Source organism: Manihot esculenta, chromosome 12 (assembly GCF_001659605.2).
Source record: "Manihot esculenta cultivar AM560-2 chromosome 12, M.esculenta_v8, whole genome shotgun sequence".
NCBI classification, from domain to species: Eukaryota; Viridiplantae; Streptophyta; class Magnoliopsida; order Malpighiales; family Euphorbiaceae; genus Manihot; species Manihot esculenta.
This window is the reverse complement of record NC_035172.2, coordinates 6993565-7008035: the sequence shown is the minus strand read 5'-3', so window position 1 is coordinate 7008035 and position 14471 is coordinate 6993565. Positions and strand designations below refer to the sequence as shown.

General features: G+C 32.9%; 2 protein-coding genes across 3 annotated transcripts; both read right to left on the bottom strand.

Annotated features, from left to right (window-relative positions):
* Positions 1–3709: 3709 nt before the first annotated feature.
* On the bottom strand, positions 3710–4809 carry LOC110628792. 2 transcript variants are annotated; one of them, XM_021775596.2, is made up of 3 exons: positions 4693–4809; positions 4509–4587; positions 3710–4341 (listed from the first exon to the last, which is right to left on the bottom strand). In XM_021775596.2, exons 1-3 carry the CDS (start codon positions 4696–4698, stop codon positions 4007–4009), a joined length of 420 nt encoding a protein of 139 aa, XP_021631288.1. In that variant the 5' UTR covers positions 4699–4809; the 3' UTR covers positions 3710–4006. The 2 variants fall into 2 exon arrangements, with proteins under 2 accessions (XP_021631288.1, XP_021631287.1); XM_021775595.2 differs by having other exon boundaries at positions 4509–4590; positions 4693–4792.
* A 7511-nt stretch (positions 4810–12320) lies between these two features.
* Positions 12321–13220, bottom strand: LOC110627519. The gene has a single exon (XM_021773869.1). The coding sequence runs from the start codon at positions 13218–13220 to the stop codon at positions 12321–12323; it is 900 nt and encodes a 299-aa protein (XP_021629561.1).
* Between the last annotated feature and the right edge of the window lie 1251 nt (positions 13221–14471).

Genomic DNA, 14471 nt, shown 5'->3' with positions numbered 1-14471 from the left:
TTTTGGCTAAACTTACACCGTAAAATCATATTTTCTGAATTTATTTTATTAATTATATAATTTAATTAATTAAATATTAAATTTATATAAACATAGATATAAAATTATATTAATATTATTATAAATATTAATTATTTTAATTTATTTATAATATAACATTATATTTTTTATATTTATCATTTTATTTTATTATTTTTACTATTATAAAATTCCTAAAAAAATTATCCAACTAACAACCCCTACAAAAAAACTTCAGACCTTTTACTATTTCAAAATAAAAAAATTCTAAAATTTATTACTATTTCAAGAATTAAAAAATTATAAATTAATTATAATTAAAATAGTAAAATAAAATAATAAATATGAAAAATATAATGTTATATTATAAATAAATTAAAATAATTAATATTTATAATAATATTAACATAATTTTATATTTATATTTATATAAATTTAAAATATAATTAATTAAATTATATAATTAATATAATAAATATAATATTATATTATAAATAATTTAAAATAATTAATATTAATATAATTTTTATAATTATATTTATATAAATTTAATATATAATTAAATAAATTAAATTAAATTAATAAAATATAATATAATAATTAATTAAATAAAAATTAAATTTTAAAATGCGAATTTTCCATTTCAAATTGGACAAATTAAAGTATGGTAATGTAATATTTTTTTAAATTATTCTTTAGAGTGCGGTAGCCTCTACCGTACTCTTAGAGTGTAATTGAGGCAAATTTTAACTTGATTTAGAAAAAAAAAAAATTTCCAAATTCAAATTTGAGAAATTTTTTTTTTTTAAAAAAAAAAACCTTGAACAGGTAAAAAGCCCACTGAATTTACTGATCAGAAACAAAAGAATCAGCTGAAAAGTAATGAAAGGCAGATGAGAGAACAGATGACTGGGAGAAGAGAACATATGAAAGCTGGGAGAACACAACAAAAATGGCTGTCAATTGGGCAGAGGAAATGAGACAGCAGAAATGCATAAATTATTATTTTTATTTTTACTTATCACTATTTATGTATTTTTAGCCGAGAAATAATTTTTTTCCACAAATATTTTGCTATAAAAAAATTAACCTTTGAAATTTATCTTTAAAATGATAAAATCAACTTTTTAAGGGAATTGACAAAACCACCTCAACTGCTGAAGAAATATAATTAATTTTGTAGTGCTATGATTATTAATTAAATTATTATTTTTATAATAAAATATGAAGAAATATTATTTTTAAGGGGACATAAAAAAATATATCCCCACTCTCAAAGAAACAACAAACGAAGTTGACTCACCAAAGCTGTAGATAAAGGACGTTGACTGAAACCAAACAAAGACAAGAAAATGTTAAGACAACTATGATCTCCTCGTCATTTGGACAAACACAGATTAACCTATTAAATATTTATTTATTTTTTTTAATCTATAATAATAATAAACACAGAATTTATTATATAAATAATAATTTGTTAAAAGTCATTTTTTATATTTTAATTATAAAGTTTCTAAATTACATATTATATTACATATACAGTAGTTCAAAAAATTAATAAAATTCGGCCATAATTCAAGCAAATTGTCCACTTCAGAAGTTTCTTTTTTTTTTTTTAATGAAGAGTATAATTAAAAAACTTAATTTTTTAATTAAATGAAATTTAATTAATCTCCAAATTAAATTTAAAAAACCAACAATTTGATTTAATTCTTCAATTATAGTTAAACCATAAATTACAAAACACACCATAATATAAAAATTCTAATAACATGGGGAAAAAATCAATATCAATCACTTACAAACAAACAGGTCATGTTGATTGGCCAAGCATGAAAAACCATATGACTGCCTCCAACATATTTGGAATTAGGAAATTTATTACACGTATTTAATATACGTATATCTGACTAATATAATATTATTAAATATGAAATTTATTATAATTTTAATTTATTTATTCATCAATATATGTGAATTTGAATGCAACCACTTTTATTGGAGCAGTAGCTGCTGGGATATGGATATTCCTCCATGCATACATGTATATATACACAACAATTTCCTTGAATCAAGTAACGGTTGAGGCATTTAAAAATAATAAATATTTTTTATTTAAAAAAAATTATATATACATATAATTAAATAATATAAATGAGATCATTTTAATAATTTTAATTAAGAAAATTAAAGTATGACAAAATTTATGAGTATTTTATTTTAAAAAAGATATTAAAACGTTGTGATTTTTTAAAAATTTATTAATTAATTTATTCATTAATTTTTATCATTAAATATTAATTCTTTTAATACAAAATGACTAATTAAAAAATTATAAAAAATTAAATAATAAATTTTTTAAAATTATAAAGACTAAATAATAAAATATTTAAGGATTAAAATAAAATAATATTTTAATATTTTTATTAAATAAAAAACCAATTATTAAATTTTGCTATATTATGAAAATTAAATAATTTTTTTTAAATATTATTTTATACAGCTCCAACCCTTAATCTATATTAGTCTGATATAATATAAAATAAATAAATAAATAAATAAAAGAGAAAGCTTCAAAATGCGACAACGCACACTCTCTATCTAAAAAATTTTATAATAAATATAATTAAAATTAAATGGTAATAAAATGTGGTCTGTATCAAGGGGTGAGCATTCGGTCTAAACCGAAAATCGAAATTTTAGTGTTTATAAAAATCGAATCAAATTGATTTTGGTTAAAAACCGAATCGAATTGAACTGGTCTGATTCGGTTCGATTCGGTTCGATTTGATCAGTTTTAAATTTTAATAATTTTTTTTATTTTTTATACTTATTTTTAATATTTTAAAATTTAATTAAAATATTTTAATTTTAATATGATTTAATTTCTTTATATTATTAAAAAAACATATTATTATTACTAATCGGTTCGGTTCGATTTTTTCGATTTTTTTCTGATCAAAACTGAACCGAATCAAAATAACTGAAATTTTTAAAATTAAAAATCGAATCGAATCAAAATATATAAAAAATCGAATTAAATTTTCAAATCAATTCGGTTCGATCAATTTTTTCGGTTTAAACCGAATACTGCTCACCCCTATTTGTATAAAATAAATTGATTCTCCTTTCTGGATAGCTTTCTCAGTGAATTTTTTTTTTTGCAAAAAAAAAAAAGAAAAAGGAACTGAAACAAATATAAGCTCATGAAAATGATCCAAGTCTAATATATATTTGAAATTAAATTTCAATTCTATAAATAAGGAATTTATTTTTACATAATTAAAAAAATTATTTTATTATAGTGAGTTAAAAAACAAACTGACAAGAAAACAACAAGAGAATATGCATGTTTTTAATTTATTTCATAAGTCAACCTTATCAAGTAAGAAAAAAACAAAAAAGGAAAGGTAAATTTCTTATTTAAATATAAGAATAATATTATTTTTTCAGTCTTTTAGCAAATAATACTAAATAAAAAATTTAATATAAATAAATCAAAACACTATATTATTTTAACATATATTAAACTTTAGAATACTTTTTTAATAAAAAATTTTTAATAATTTTTTTTCTAATTATGATGGCTTCTAGTTTGAAAATTAGTTTTTTTTTCATAATAAAATTTTATCGTTTAATTATAAAAAAAAAATCAAAGAAAAAGCAAAATATCCAAAACTCGTACGGATGGGAATGATTTTTTTTTATTATTATTTTTAAGACAGACAATGTAACCACAAACTCAATCCTTAAATTACAATAGAACTGGAACAACTTGGAAAAAAAAAAAAAAAACAATGCAATCATTTACAGCCGGACATTGAGAATTGACCATGGACATGTCACTTTCAATTTGCGATTATTCATTATCATCGTCTTCATTATTATATTTCTCTTATTCTCTCGTGCATGGGCTTCCTATGGAGCACGGACATGACTGCACCCAAAGTCAAAACCAATCATATGTAAAATGTTTTGTGCATATTTATCACATGATTGAGCAAGGATCTTTGGAGCAGTAGCTGCCGGGATATTCGTCCACACACACAAACATAGGACGACGGCACGGACACGGTATGCAACACCCACATTGGCCACACACCGTTGGCTTAGGTGGTTCTTTAGGTTTTTCAGGTGGTTTTGTTGGTTGCTGCTTCTTGATCTCCTCTACAGTTACCAGCGTTGCATGCCCTTTTTTCTTTTTCAGGCAGCAAGTTTTAGTCGCAAATTTCTTTCTCAGACAATTTATTAGCTCAGTTGCATCCACTCCGATTCCTTTCACCTCCATTTGATCATCCTTTGCAAGCGCAACAGATGCCACCCCTTAATCATCACATGTATATACATAATCATTAATTACTAATGACGCAAATCTCAAATCTCTTTAGCTAATTGGCACTCGAGTCGTATCCAGGGCCCGGTGATCTAAAGTTCGAATCTCAGGCGAAATCAATCCTAAAAAAACAAAAAAAATTCACGGCGATGTTTACCTGAGAAGCTAACTGCAGTTTTCATGGCCTTGGAGCGAGATTTGTGGTCAGGCATGCAAAGCTTGATTACTATCTTTTGCTGCTACCATCACAAAAAAATTAATAACTTCAGACTTAAATGCAATTTAATTTTATTTCTACGAAATTAATTAAGTTACATGTATAAATTCAATATGATTTATACCTCCATGGTGTTGGCTCGTCGGAAAGTAGCAACACCGACGAAGAAAATTCTATTCTGAGTTGGATAATGGAGAGGATGATAGCGAGAGGAAGAGTTTTGATTCTTTTGAAGCGGTGACCTTTGTGGGATGTGTTGACTATATATAGACACCCACTTTCACAAGTAATAATGGTTTAGGCATTTATTTAGATTTTTAAAAAATAAAATTTATTTTTTAATTTTAAAAACCCGATTTCTCAATTTTAAAAAATTTATTCACACATTCATAATATTTAAAAAAAAATACTAATATTAATTTTTTTGCCCTTATTCTAGAGTCAAAGCAAAATTATTTTTTTTTAGACTGCCAACCCATATATTGGGTGGTCCATATATATAAATTATTAACCTGTAAAAAATATATCTATTAATATTCAAAATAAATAATAAAATTATCCAATTTATTAAAGTGAAAAATATTTGCTTCTAATTAATAATATATTACTCATTTTGAACTCTACATGCAACTTTGTCGTTTAAAATATCTGTTCTTAGTCAAGTTAATAAAAATAAAATAAAAAAATTGAAATATTAATTTAATAAACTTTAATCAGAGCTCCAACTTGAAATCTTATAATTTTAAATATTTATTTAATAAAAATAAATAGTCATTATAAATTGCAGCTGACCGGTCATCAATCGGAATTTAAAGGCCAGAAAAATGTCTTTTAAAAAAACTTCATTTTAAATGTTAAAAAAATTATTTTATTATAACTAAATTATGTTAAAAATAATTTTAAATTATATTTTAATATTTATAAATAATAATTTTTTAAAAAATATTTTTATCAATAATAATTATAACAATAATATCAAACATGTCCTAAAGGGATTTAAGATTCCCGTTATGTGGGTAGCTTTCTCAATGAGATTTCCTTTATTAAAAAAAAAAATTGATTCCTTCAATTATTAGATGAGGACGCTTAACATAAATAAATATATAAGCTCAGCAAATTAATTAAACGATCAAAGATATTAATAATTTGTGAAGAGATAATAACGAACAACCATAAATTTAGTAGTTCACACCAGTAGCTGTGAGTGTGATATAATAATAATAATAATAATAATAATAATAAAGCCAAGAAAACCCAATATTTATGTGTTTTGCATTTTAATATAAAAATTTAAATTTTAAATTGATCCAATATTTATATTAAATATAGTTTTAATCAATTTTTAAATTTAAAATTAAAAATAAATAACCAATGGTTAAATATACGATGAATTTTATTTTATAATATTAAATTTTATTAATTAATTTCTCGATATTAAAGATATTTAAATTTTTTATTTATTTTATTATTGAGGTTATATAATTTTAAAAAATTAATTAATTTATTTTTTAAATTTTTAAAAATTTAAAAATTAATTAATTTATACAATAAATTTGAAATTCTTGGGGACAACAATATTTTTTTTTATTGATAATCCATTGATACAGATCGTTTTTCAGGGAAAAGGAGAAAGAAGAAGTTAGATTTAAAAAAAAGAAAAAAATGAGAATATCAAATTACAAAAGAATCGAGCATTTATTTTATAATTTTTATATTTATTTTATTAAAATTAAATAATTATTTTATTTACATATTTCTCTATATATAAAATTAGAAATCTCAAACTCTTATAAATATTTTATTTACATATTTCCCTCTTAATCTTAGCTTCCACTAAGTCTTAATAGCCATGTCCACGTTTTATATAAAATATTTTTATATTTTATGTGGTTTTCGACATTTAATAAAATTAGTTAATAAAAAATATTTTTTATATTTTAATACTTTTATATATAAATTTATTAATATATTTTATTTTTTAAATAAAAATTAAATAATAAAAAATAAAATATCTATTGAAAAATATTTTTCTAGCCCTAAATAAATACTTTTCCAAAGTTTATTAATTAATTGATAGAAAGTGTCTAGTGTGTTTTCATTCATGCCATTTCGCTCTCTGGTGGATGGCAAGGCCAGTTGTTAATTGATGAATTTCCCTTTTCACTTTTCAGATAGTCCGGTTGGATTTTTTTTCAAAATTTTTTGATAGAAAGTGTCTAGTGTGTTTTCATTCATGCCATTTCGCTTTCTGGTGGAGGGCATTTTTCAGATAGTCCGGTTGGATTTTTTTTAAAAATTTTTTAAGACCTTTATATTTTTATTTAATAATTAAATAAATTTAATTCAAATTTTAAATTAATTAAATAATAGTTAAGTAAGTCTCATTTAATATAATATTATTTTTTAATAATAAAAATATTTTTAGATAATAAAATTTATTTTTATAATTTTAAAAATTATTTGTTATATTTATATATTTTTAAAATTTTTATGATAATTAAAATATTAAATTTTTATTTTTTAAATTATAAAAAATACATGAAAGAAGATTTACTATTTAATTCTATGAATACTGTCATTATTAATAAATCAGTTTTTATATTTTTAGAAATTTATTAAAATATTTTTATTTTTTCTTTTGGTTAATAAAATAATCATTGCATTCTCTTTTTCGTTAAAAATAAATAAAAAATAAAAAAATTTTAAAATTTAATTTTATCTTTAAATAAAAATTTTTATTAATATATTTTTTTTATTTTTTTTCTCAAAAATAATTTTTATATTTTATATATTTATTAAAATATTTTTATCCTTTATTAATGTCTATGAAATTGAAGTTGAAGATAAAAGAAGGAGAAGATAATATCTATCAAAGATATTAATAATGAAATAATTTTTATGTTTTATATATTTATTAAAATTTTTTTATCGTTTGTTTATGTCCATGAAAGAAAAGTTGAAAACAAAAGAAGAAGAAATAATATCTATCAAAGATATTAATAATGAAATAATCTTTATGTTTCATATATTTATTAAAATTTTTTTATCGTTAGTTTATGTCCATGAAAGAGAAGTTGAAGATAAAAGAAGAAGAAGATAATATCTATCAAAGATATTAATAATTTGTGAAGAGATACTAACGAACAGCCATAAATTTAGTAGTTCACATCGGTGGCAGTGAGTGTGATAATGATAATAATAATAATAATAATAATAATAATAATAATAATAATAATAATAATAATAATAATAATAAAGCCAAAATCCCAATATTTATGTATTTCACATTTTAATATAAAAATTTAAAATTTAAATTGATTTAACATATATATTGAATATAATTTTAATCAATTTTTAAATTTAAAATTAAAAATAAATAATCAATTGTTAAATATACAATGAATTTTATTTTATAATATTAATTATGAATATTTTATAATAAATATATTATATAATTAAAAAAATAATATATATATATAATAATTAAAAATAATATATTCGATATTCTGAAATCTAGAGAAAATAGGGTTTACAATGGTTGAGTAAGCCTGATCCATGAGACGGATCTCTTTCTCTTTATATTTCTTTCTTGCTTGCTAGCGACGCTTAACGGTCTCTCAGCTACAGCGACACCCATCTCTGTCAGACAGGACCATACGTATAGTAGTGTCAGTCTCCCTACTTATGTCAGGCGGCCATTTAATACTCTCCAGTACGCATGCAGAAAGGGCTGCGGGAGAATTGGGTCGGTTTATTTATCATCATGTCGAGTCTTGGGCTCAAATGCGACCCGGCCTGCTGAGCATTTGGTGGCCTAAGTCTGGGCTAACGGGCAGGCCTGTCTAAGGTCGTTCTGAGTCTGGGCCTGATCTATTCTTGCGAGTCCTGACTCGGCCCAAGGGAGGGTGAGAGGGCCAACGGTTATCAATTGCCCCTTTACCTCCTCAGCAATTATTGCATCATTGATGAAGGGGTAAATACCGATGACTCATTATGACCGCGTGGCCCGAGGACGGCTTCTCTCAAAACGACTTTTCTACACTCTTCTACTTCCTAAATTCAAATTCTCTCAATCTTGACAGAACCCTTACTCCCTTTTTGCTCTCTGTGTGCTCCACTCATCTTGTTCTCCTGCCCCGATCGTCTCCGACGTACATTTTTCATACAGCCATGGATAGTCCTAAGCTTCCCGATGTCATGAATCTAGAGTCTACTGTCACTTCTTCCTCCTTGAGAAATTTCTTTTCTCGGGAGTATCTGGATACCCCTCTTTTTCGTATTTGGGCTCCCCTTCCCAATGAGAGGATTGTTCTTCTCGATCCTCCTCCCTCTGATCTAATTGACCCACAAAAAGATCGCAGTTTGGTTTTCTTTGTCAAACAGCACGAGTATGGCTTAACTTTTCCCTTTTCTCCTTTCTTTGTTGAGGTCTTCCGATATTTTGGGATAACCCCTCGGATGCTTGCCCCCAACTCGGTTCTTTTTATGTGCTCTTTTGAGTCTATTAGTCTGAGCTGGGTTTTACACCTACTGCTCGTTTGTTCTCTACCTTTTTCAGATTGGTTAAAGCGAGCCAGGGCTTTTATTATTTTGCCCCTCAGGGAGGGCTATCTATTTTCTCGGGTCATAAAGACTCAATCAAAGGCTGGACAGAGGGGTTCATTGTGGTGGAGCTGAAAGGAGGCCTCGGGTTGTCTTGGCAAGTGGACCTCCCTTGGAGGGACGTTCCTCCGGGCTACAATGATATCTCCCCCAGCTAATCCTTTCTGAGCAGATAGGCTTTCTCTGGCTGACTTCTGTTGAATGGAAGTATGATGTCGAGAAATGCATGTTCGTATCCAGTCTTCAAGACTGCAAGAACGTGGGTACTTGTTTTGTTGGCACGTCACTTTCCTTATTTTTTGTTCTTATTAAGTCTGTTTCTGACTTGTTTGTTTTCTGTTTCTTTGCAGCTTCTAGGCATCCCATGGAGAACATCAAGCCTCCAAAGAATTTCGTCCTGTCTCGGGAGAGTATAAAGGCTGCTCTGGATGCCTTCCGAGCTGGAAAGTCGATGGCTGACACGACTCGAGAGGTGGCTGAGATTATCTCCCCTAGGTCGGCTGGCCGGTCCGTTCCTGCTTCTGTCTCTTCTCGTGCCCCCAGGCTAACCTCCAGGGATCCTCACTCGAGGATTTCCAAGTCCTTCAGCCGCAGTAAGCCTAGCGCTACCTCCCGATCTCCCACAGCTTCCAAGTCTAGGCGATCCTCAGCTCCAACCTCTCCAGAGCTCACAGTTATTGAGGAATCAGCTGAGGACATGCAGCTTGCAAGGACTGAGGTTGTTCCTGCTTCTAAAGGCGCTCCCAGGGAGAGTATCGAGGTCGTTCCAACCGAAGAGGAGGCACCGGAGGGTGGAGGTGAAGTCTCTCTAATAGGCGAGGGTGCCCCCGTCGTCGAAATCGAGGTCGCGTCTAAGGCCAAAGACACCTCTAAAGATGGAGTTAAGTCCAAACCTGCCCCTGCAGCTCCTCGCCCTAAGATGGCTACTGTCAGAGGTGCTGTGACCCTCAAGAAGGCCGTTGGCAAGCGGGCTCCTCCTTCGGAAGCTCCTACTATAGCTCCTGCCTCAAAAAGGGCTCATGGACCCCAACGGCCTGCCCTCGCGCTTCCTCCTTTAGAGAAGGAGAAAATGCCAGTAGGGCTTCTGTCTTCTGCCTCAGAGAATGAAGTACTGAACGCTGAGGAGATCACTCCCCAATCCCCTGCGAGCCTGGTTGCCGAGTTGCTGAGGGAGAGGATGTTCGGTGGGATCGTCGAGGCCTCAGACTCGTGTTTACTTGCTCTCACCGGCCTCCTGGCCTGCTCTACTCGGGAGCAGGTGGCCTTTGGCTCTCGGCCTCGGGAGCAGCTGGGGGATACGACCTGGGAGATGCTCCTTGTGGTGAGTTTGTGTTTTTTCTTTCTTGGCTTTACATTATTGTTGTTTTTGTTGTTTTTCTAACTTTGCGGATTCTTCTTCTTGCCAGGTAATGGGCATCTTTATGGAGATTGATACCCGGGATCGTTCCCTCCGAAGGTCCCTCCAGAGCCGAAAGTCAGGCACTTTCGGAGGCAGGGTTCGGCGGCCGAAAATCCTTACAGAGCCGAAAGTCACAACCTTCGGGGGCAGGTTCGGAGGCCGAAACACCCCTCCAGAGCCGAAAGTCCAAACCTTCAAGGGCGAGTTTAGGCGGCCTAAAGCTGCCTCCATAGGCAGGTTCGGCGGCCGAACCTGGACTCTCCCAAAGTGCAGAACCCGATTCTGCCTCGCATATCCAGCCATCCCAAACTTCCCAACATGCATCCAACTATTCTAAACATGCGTAAACACATATTCAAGCATATAGGGGCATAAACTAGGCTATACCCCAACAAACATCACATTAAGCATACATTTATCAACATGCTCACAAAAACCCTAACATTTTACATCTACTCTAAACATACATTACACACCCTTAAAACCCCTCAAAACTTACTTAAAACATAAAAGGAGGTGAGGATCTATGCTTATCTCTTAAAGATCGAGAGGAGAGGTGATCCAAACTTGGAGATTAGGAGAAAATGAGCTTCGGGGGTCTCCAAGCTTCAAAACTTGATCTTGGCTTAAACATCTTCAAAAACAAGATAAAAACTCATAAAAACTCGAAGAGATTGAAGAAAAACATAAAACCAACCATGGGAGGGCGAAATCTCACCTATGCCCAAAAATAGAGAGAGAAAACTCGCCCATTTTCGGACAAGGAGCCCTTTATAGGAGGCTGGCCAGACCACCTTCGGGGGCCAAAGGTGCTCCTGCAAGTGCCCAATGTTCGGCGGCTGAACCTGGCATTTTTTCTCCTTGATTTTTTTCTTTCAAAACTCAATTTCTTTCTTCATTAAAACCATAAAATCATATAAAACATTTTAAAAAACCTTTATTTTACCCTTCTAGAAGGCTCCGACATCCAAGAAATTCCAGATTCCAACGGAGATTCCGCCAGAAGATAGAAATTTCGATGCTGAAATCTAGCCGGGTATTACATCCATGACCTCTGAGTCACATTTCTCGTCAATCTGGCTTGATTCTGCCACCGTGGCCATGTACACCGCCCTTGCTTCTTCTTGTCGACCTCGGACTATCCCCACTCCTGCCTCTGTAGGGAACTTCATAGTCAAATACCTGATGCTGGTGACTGCCTCAAAGTCGTACAGCGTAGGTCTTCCCAGTATTGCATTGTACCTTAAGGGGAGCTTTACTATAAAAAACACAGCATAGTGGGTTTGGGACTGGGGCGGTTCTCCTAGAGTCAGTGCCACCTTCACTTTCCCCTCCACAGCTATTGGGGCTCCTTTGATTCCTTTTACTGGGGCTTGATCTCGTACCAGTTGATCTTCGGGGATTCCCATCTGCTGGAATACCCTGTATGGCAATAAGTTCACCTTGCTTCCATCGTCGACCAGGATCTTCCTGACTCGGTAGTTGTGAATAACAGCTTCGATGACCAGGGCATCATCGTGAGGCATCTGGACTCCATGGGCGTCTTCAGGGGAGAAAGAGATGACTACGGGGGAATGCTCCACCACCTGCATCACTTCACTACTGCTCCCCTCCCTGTCACGACTTCTCTTCTTCCCCCTCCTGCTCATCCGATCTCCAGTTCCTCTAACAATCATGTTGATGGTCCCGCTGGAACCATCATTAACTGGTCCTGCCCCCAGCCTTCGGGGCCTTTCTGCTGCAGGGTTTTGTTAGGGTCTTTCTCCTTCAGGTTTCTTCATAAAGTTTCGAAGGTGTCCCCTCTTTATCAGTCTTTCAATTTCATTAATCAGTTGGTAGCAGTCATTAGTATCGTGGCCGTGAGTGCGGTGGTACTGACAATATTTGTCAGGATTTCTCCGGTTTGCTTCTACTTTCATGGGCTTGGGCCACTGAAGAAATTCTTTATCCTGGACTGCTACGAGCACCTCAGTCCTGGAGGTGTTGAGGGGTGTGATTACTTCTGGGACCCGAGGTAGTGGCGGTCTTTGCTCTCTCCTATTCCAGGGCTGTCTGTATGCCTCGGGCCCCCTATTCGATCTCCTCTCATGCTTGTCTATCCTCCTTTCGTGTCTGTCCAACCTCCTTTCTTCCTGCGCTTTTCTCCTGTCCGTTGTCTCCCCAGCGAACCTACTAGTTGTTAAGGCATCGTCCTGCCTTATATACTTTTCTGCTCTCTTCATTAGTTCTGCCAGGGAAGTGGGCGGCTTCCTACATAGGGAGCCAAAGAACTCGGGGGATGTGGTCCCCTTCTGCATGGCTTCTACCGCTCTCCCTTCATCGAGTTCGGGTATCTGTAGGGCCTCCGTGTTGAAACGGGCTACGTACTCTCTCAGGGACTCACCCCTCCTCTGCCTGACCATTTCCAGATAACTGGTTTTTCTATCAGCCGGTACTCCTACTATAAACCGGCTGATGAAGATGTTGGCAAGGTCACTGAAACTTTTGATGCTTCCAGCCTCTAGGCTATTAAACCAAACTCTTGCTGGGCCTATAAGCATTGTTGGGAATACCTTGCACAACAAAGCATCCGATAGGATCTGCAACTCCATAAAAGTCTTGTAACTAAGGACGTGCTCCCTCGGGTTTCCTACCTCATCATATGTTGCCATAGGTGGCATCATGATTTTTTTAGGGATTGTTTCCTGCTGAATCCATCCTGAGAATGGTGACGACGCGGGCAAAAGGATCTAGTTGCGGTCTTTGGCCCCCAACTCAGCCAGTAGTTGTTCCTTCATTCTTTGCAGCTTCTGATCTACGCCTTCCTCCTTCGGGCGATATTCTTCTCTCCATTCTTCATTTTCTGATCTTCCTACCGTCCACGTGGAGTGGCTCTCCATTTCGTCATTCTCTATATGCTCTCTTATCCTCTTTCCGTGAGCTCTGGCCACCGGTTCTTCTTCCCTACCGATTCTTCCGCTTCTCTCTCCTGTCTCTCTGCTACTCTGCTGAGGGATTGGCTGGTTGAAGGTTGGCTGAGGTTCATTGGTTTGGATTCCTTCTGTCATGGGCGATGCACTTAATGGGGTGTTGAGGCTCCTCTGTTGCATTATTTGCCCCAACCATTGAGCAATATTTTGCAACTGGAAGGCCATGGATTGGAGGTCTTGGTTGGATAGGGTGACTCCGGGTACATTCCCTGCCAAGCTCGGCAAGGGGTTGGAGAGCATTGGTGGTTGACTGGGGAGGGTTGTAGGGCTGGAAAAAGAGAAATGCTGCCCTTATTGGGTAAGATTTGGATTGTTTGGGGTGTTAATAGTGTGGTTTTCGCTGGGATTTGCCATTGTGGATCTCAGTGGGTGTAATGAGAGTGGAACTCCGGTGACGGAAAGATCTCCTTCGTTCCCCACAGATGGCGCCAATTGATATTCTGAGATCCAGAGAAAATAGGGTTTACAATGGTTGAGTAAGCTTGATCCATGAGAATGATCTCTTTCTCCTTATATTTCTTTCTTCTTGCTTGCTAGCGACGCTTAACGGCCTCTCAGCTACAGTGACACCCATCTCTGTCAAACAGGACCATACGTACAGTAGTGTCAGTCTCCCTACCTATGTCAGGCGGCCATTTAATGCTCTCCAGTATGCATGCAGAAAGGGCTGCAGGAGAATTGGGCCGGTTTATTTATCATCATGTCGGGTCCCTGGGTTCAAATGCGACCCGGCCCGCTGAGCATTTGGTGGCCCAAGTCTGGACTGACGGACAAGCCTGCCTAAGGTCGTTTTGAATCTAGGCCTGATTTATTCTTGCGAGCCCTGACTCAGTTCAGGAGAGGGTGAGAGGGCCAACGGTTATCAATATTATTATAAAATTTTTATAATTATTTTTATAAAATAAAACTTATTTATTATTAAAATTATAAATT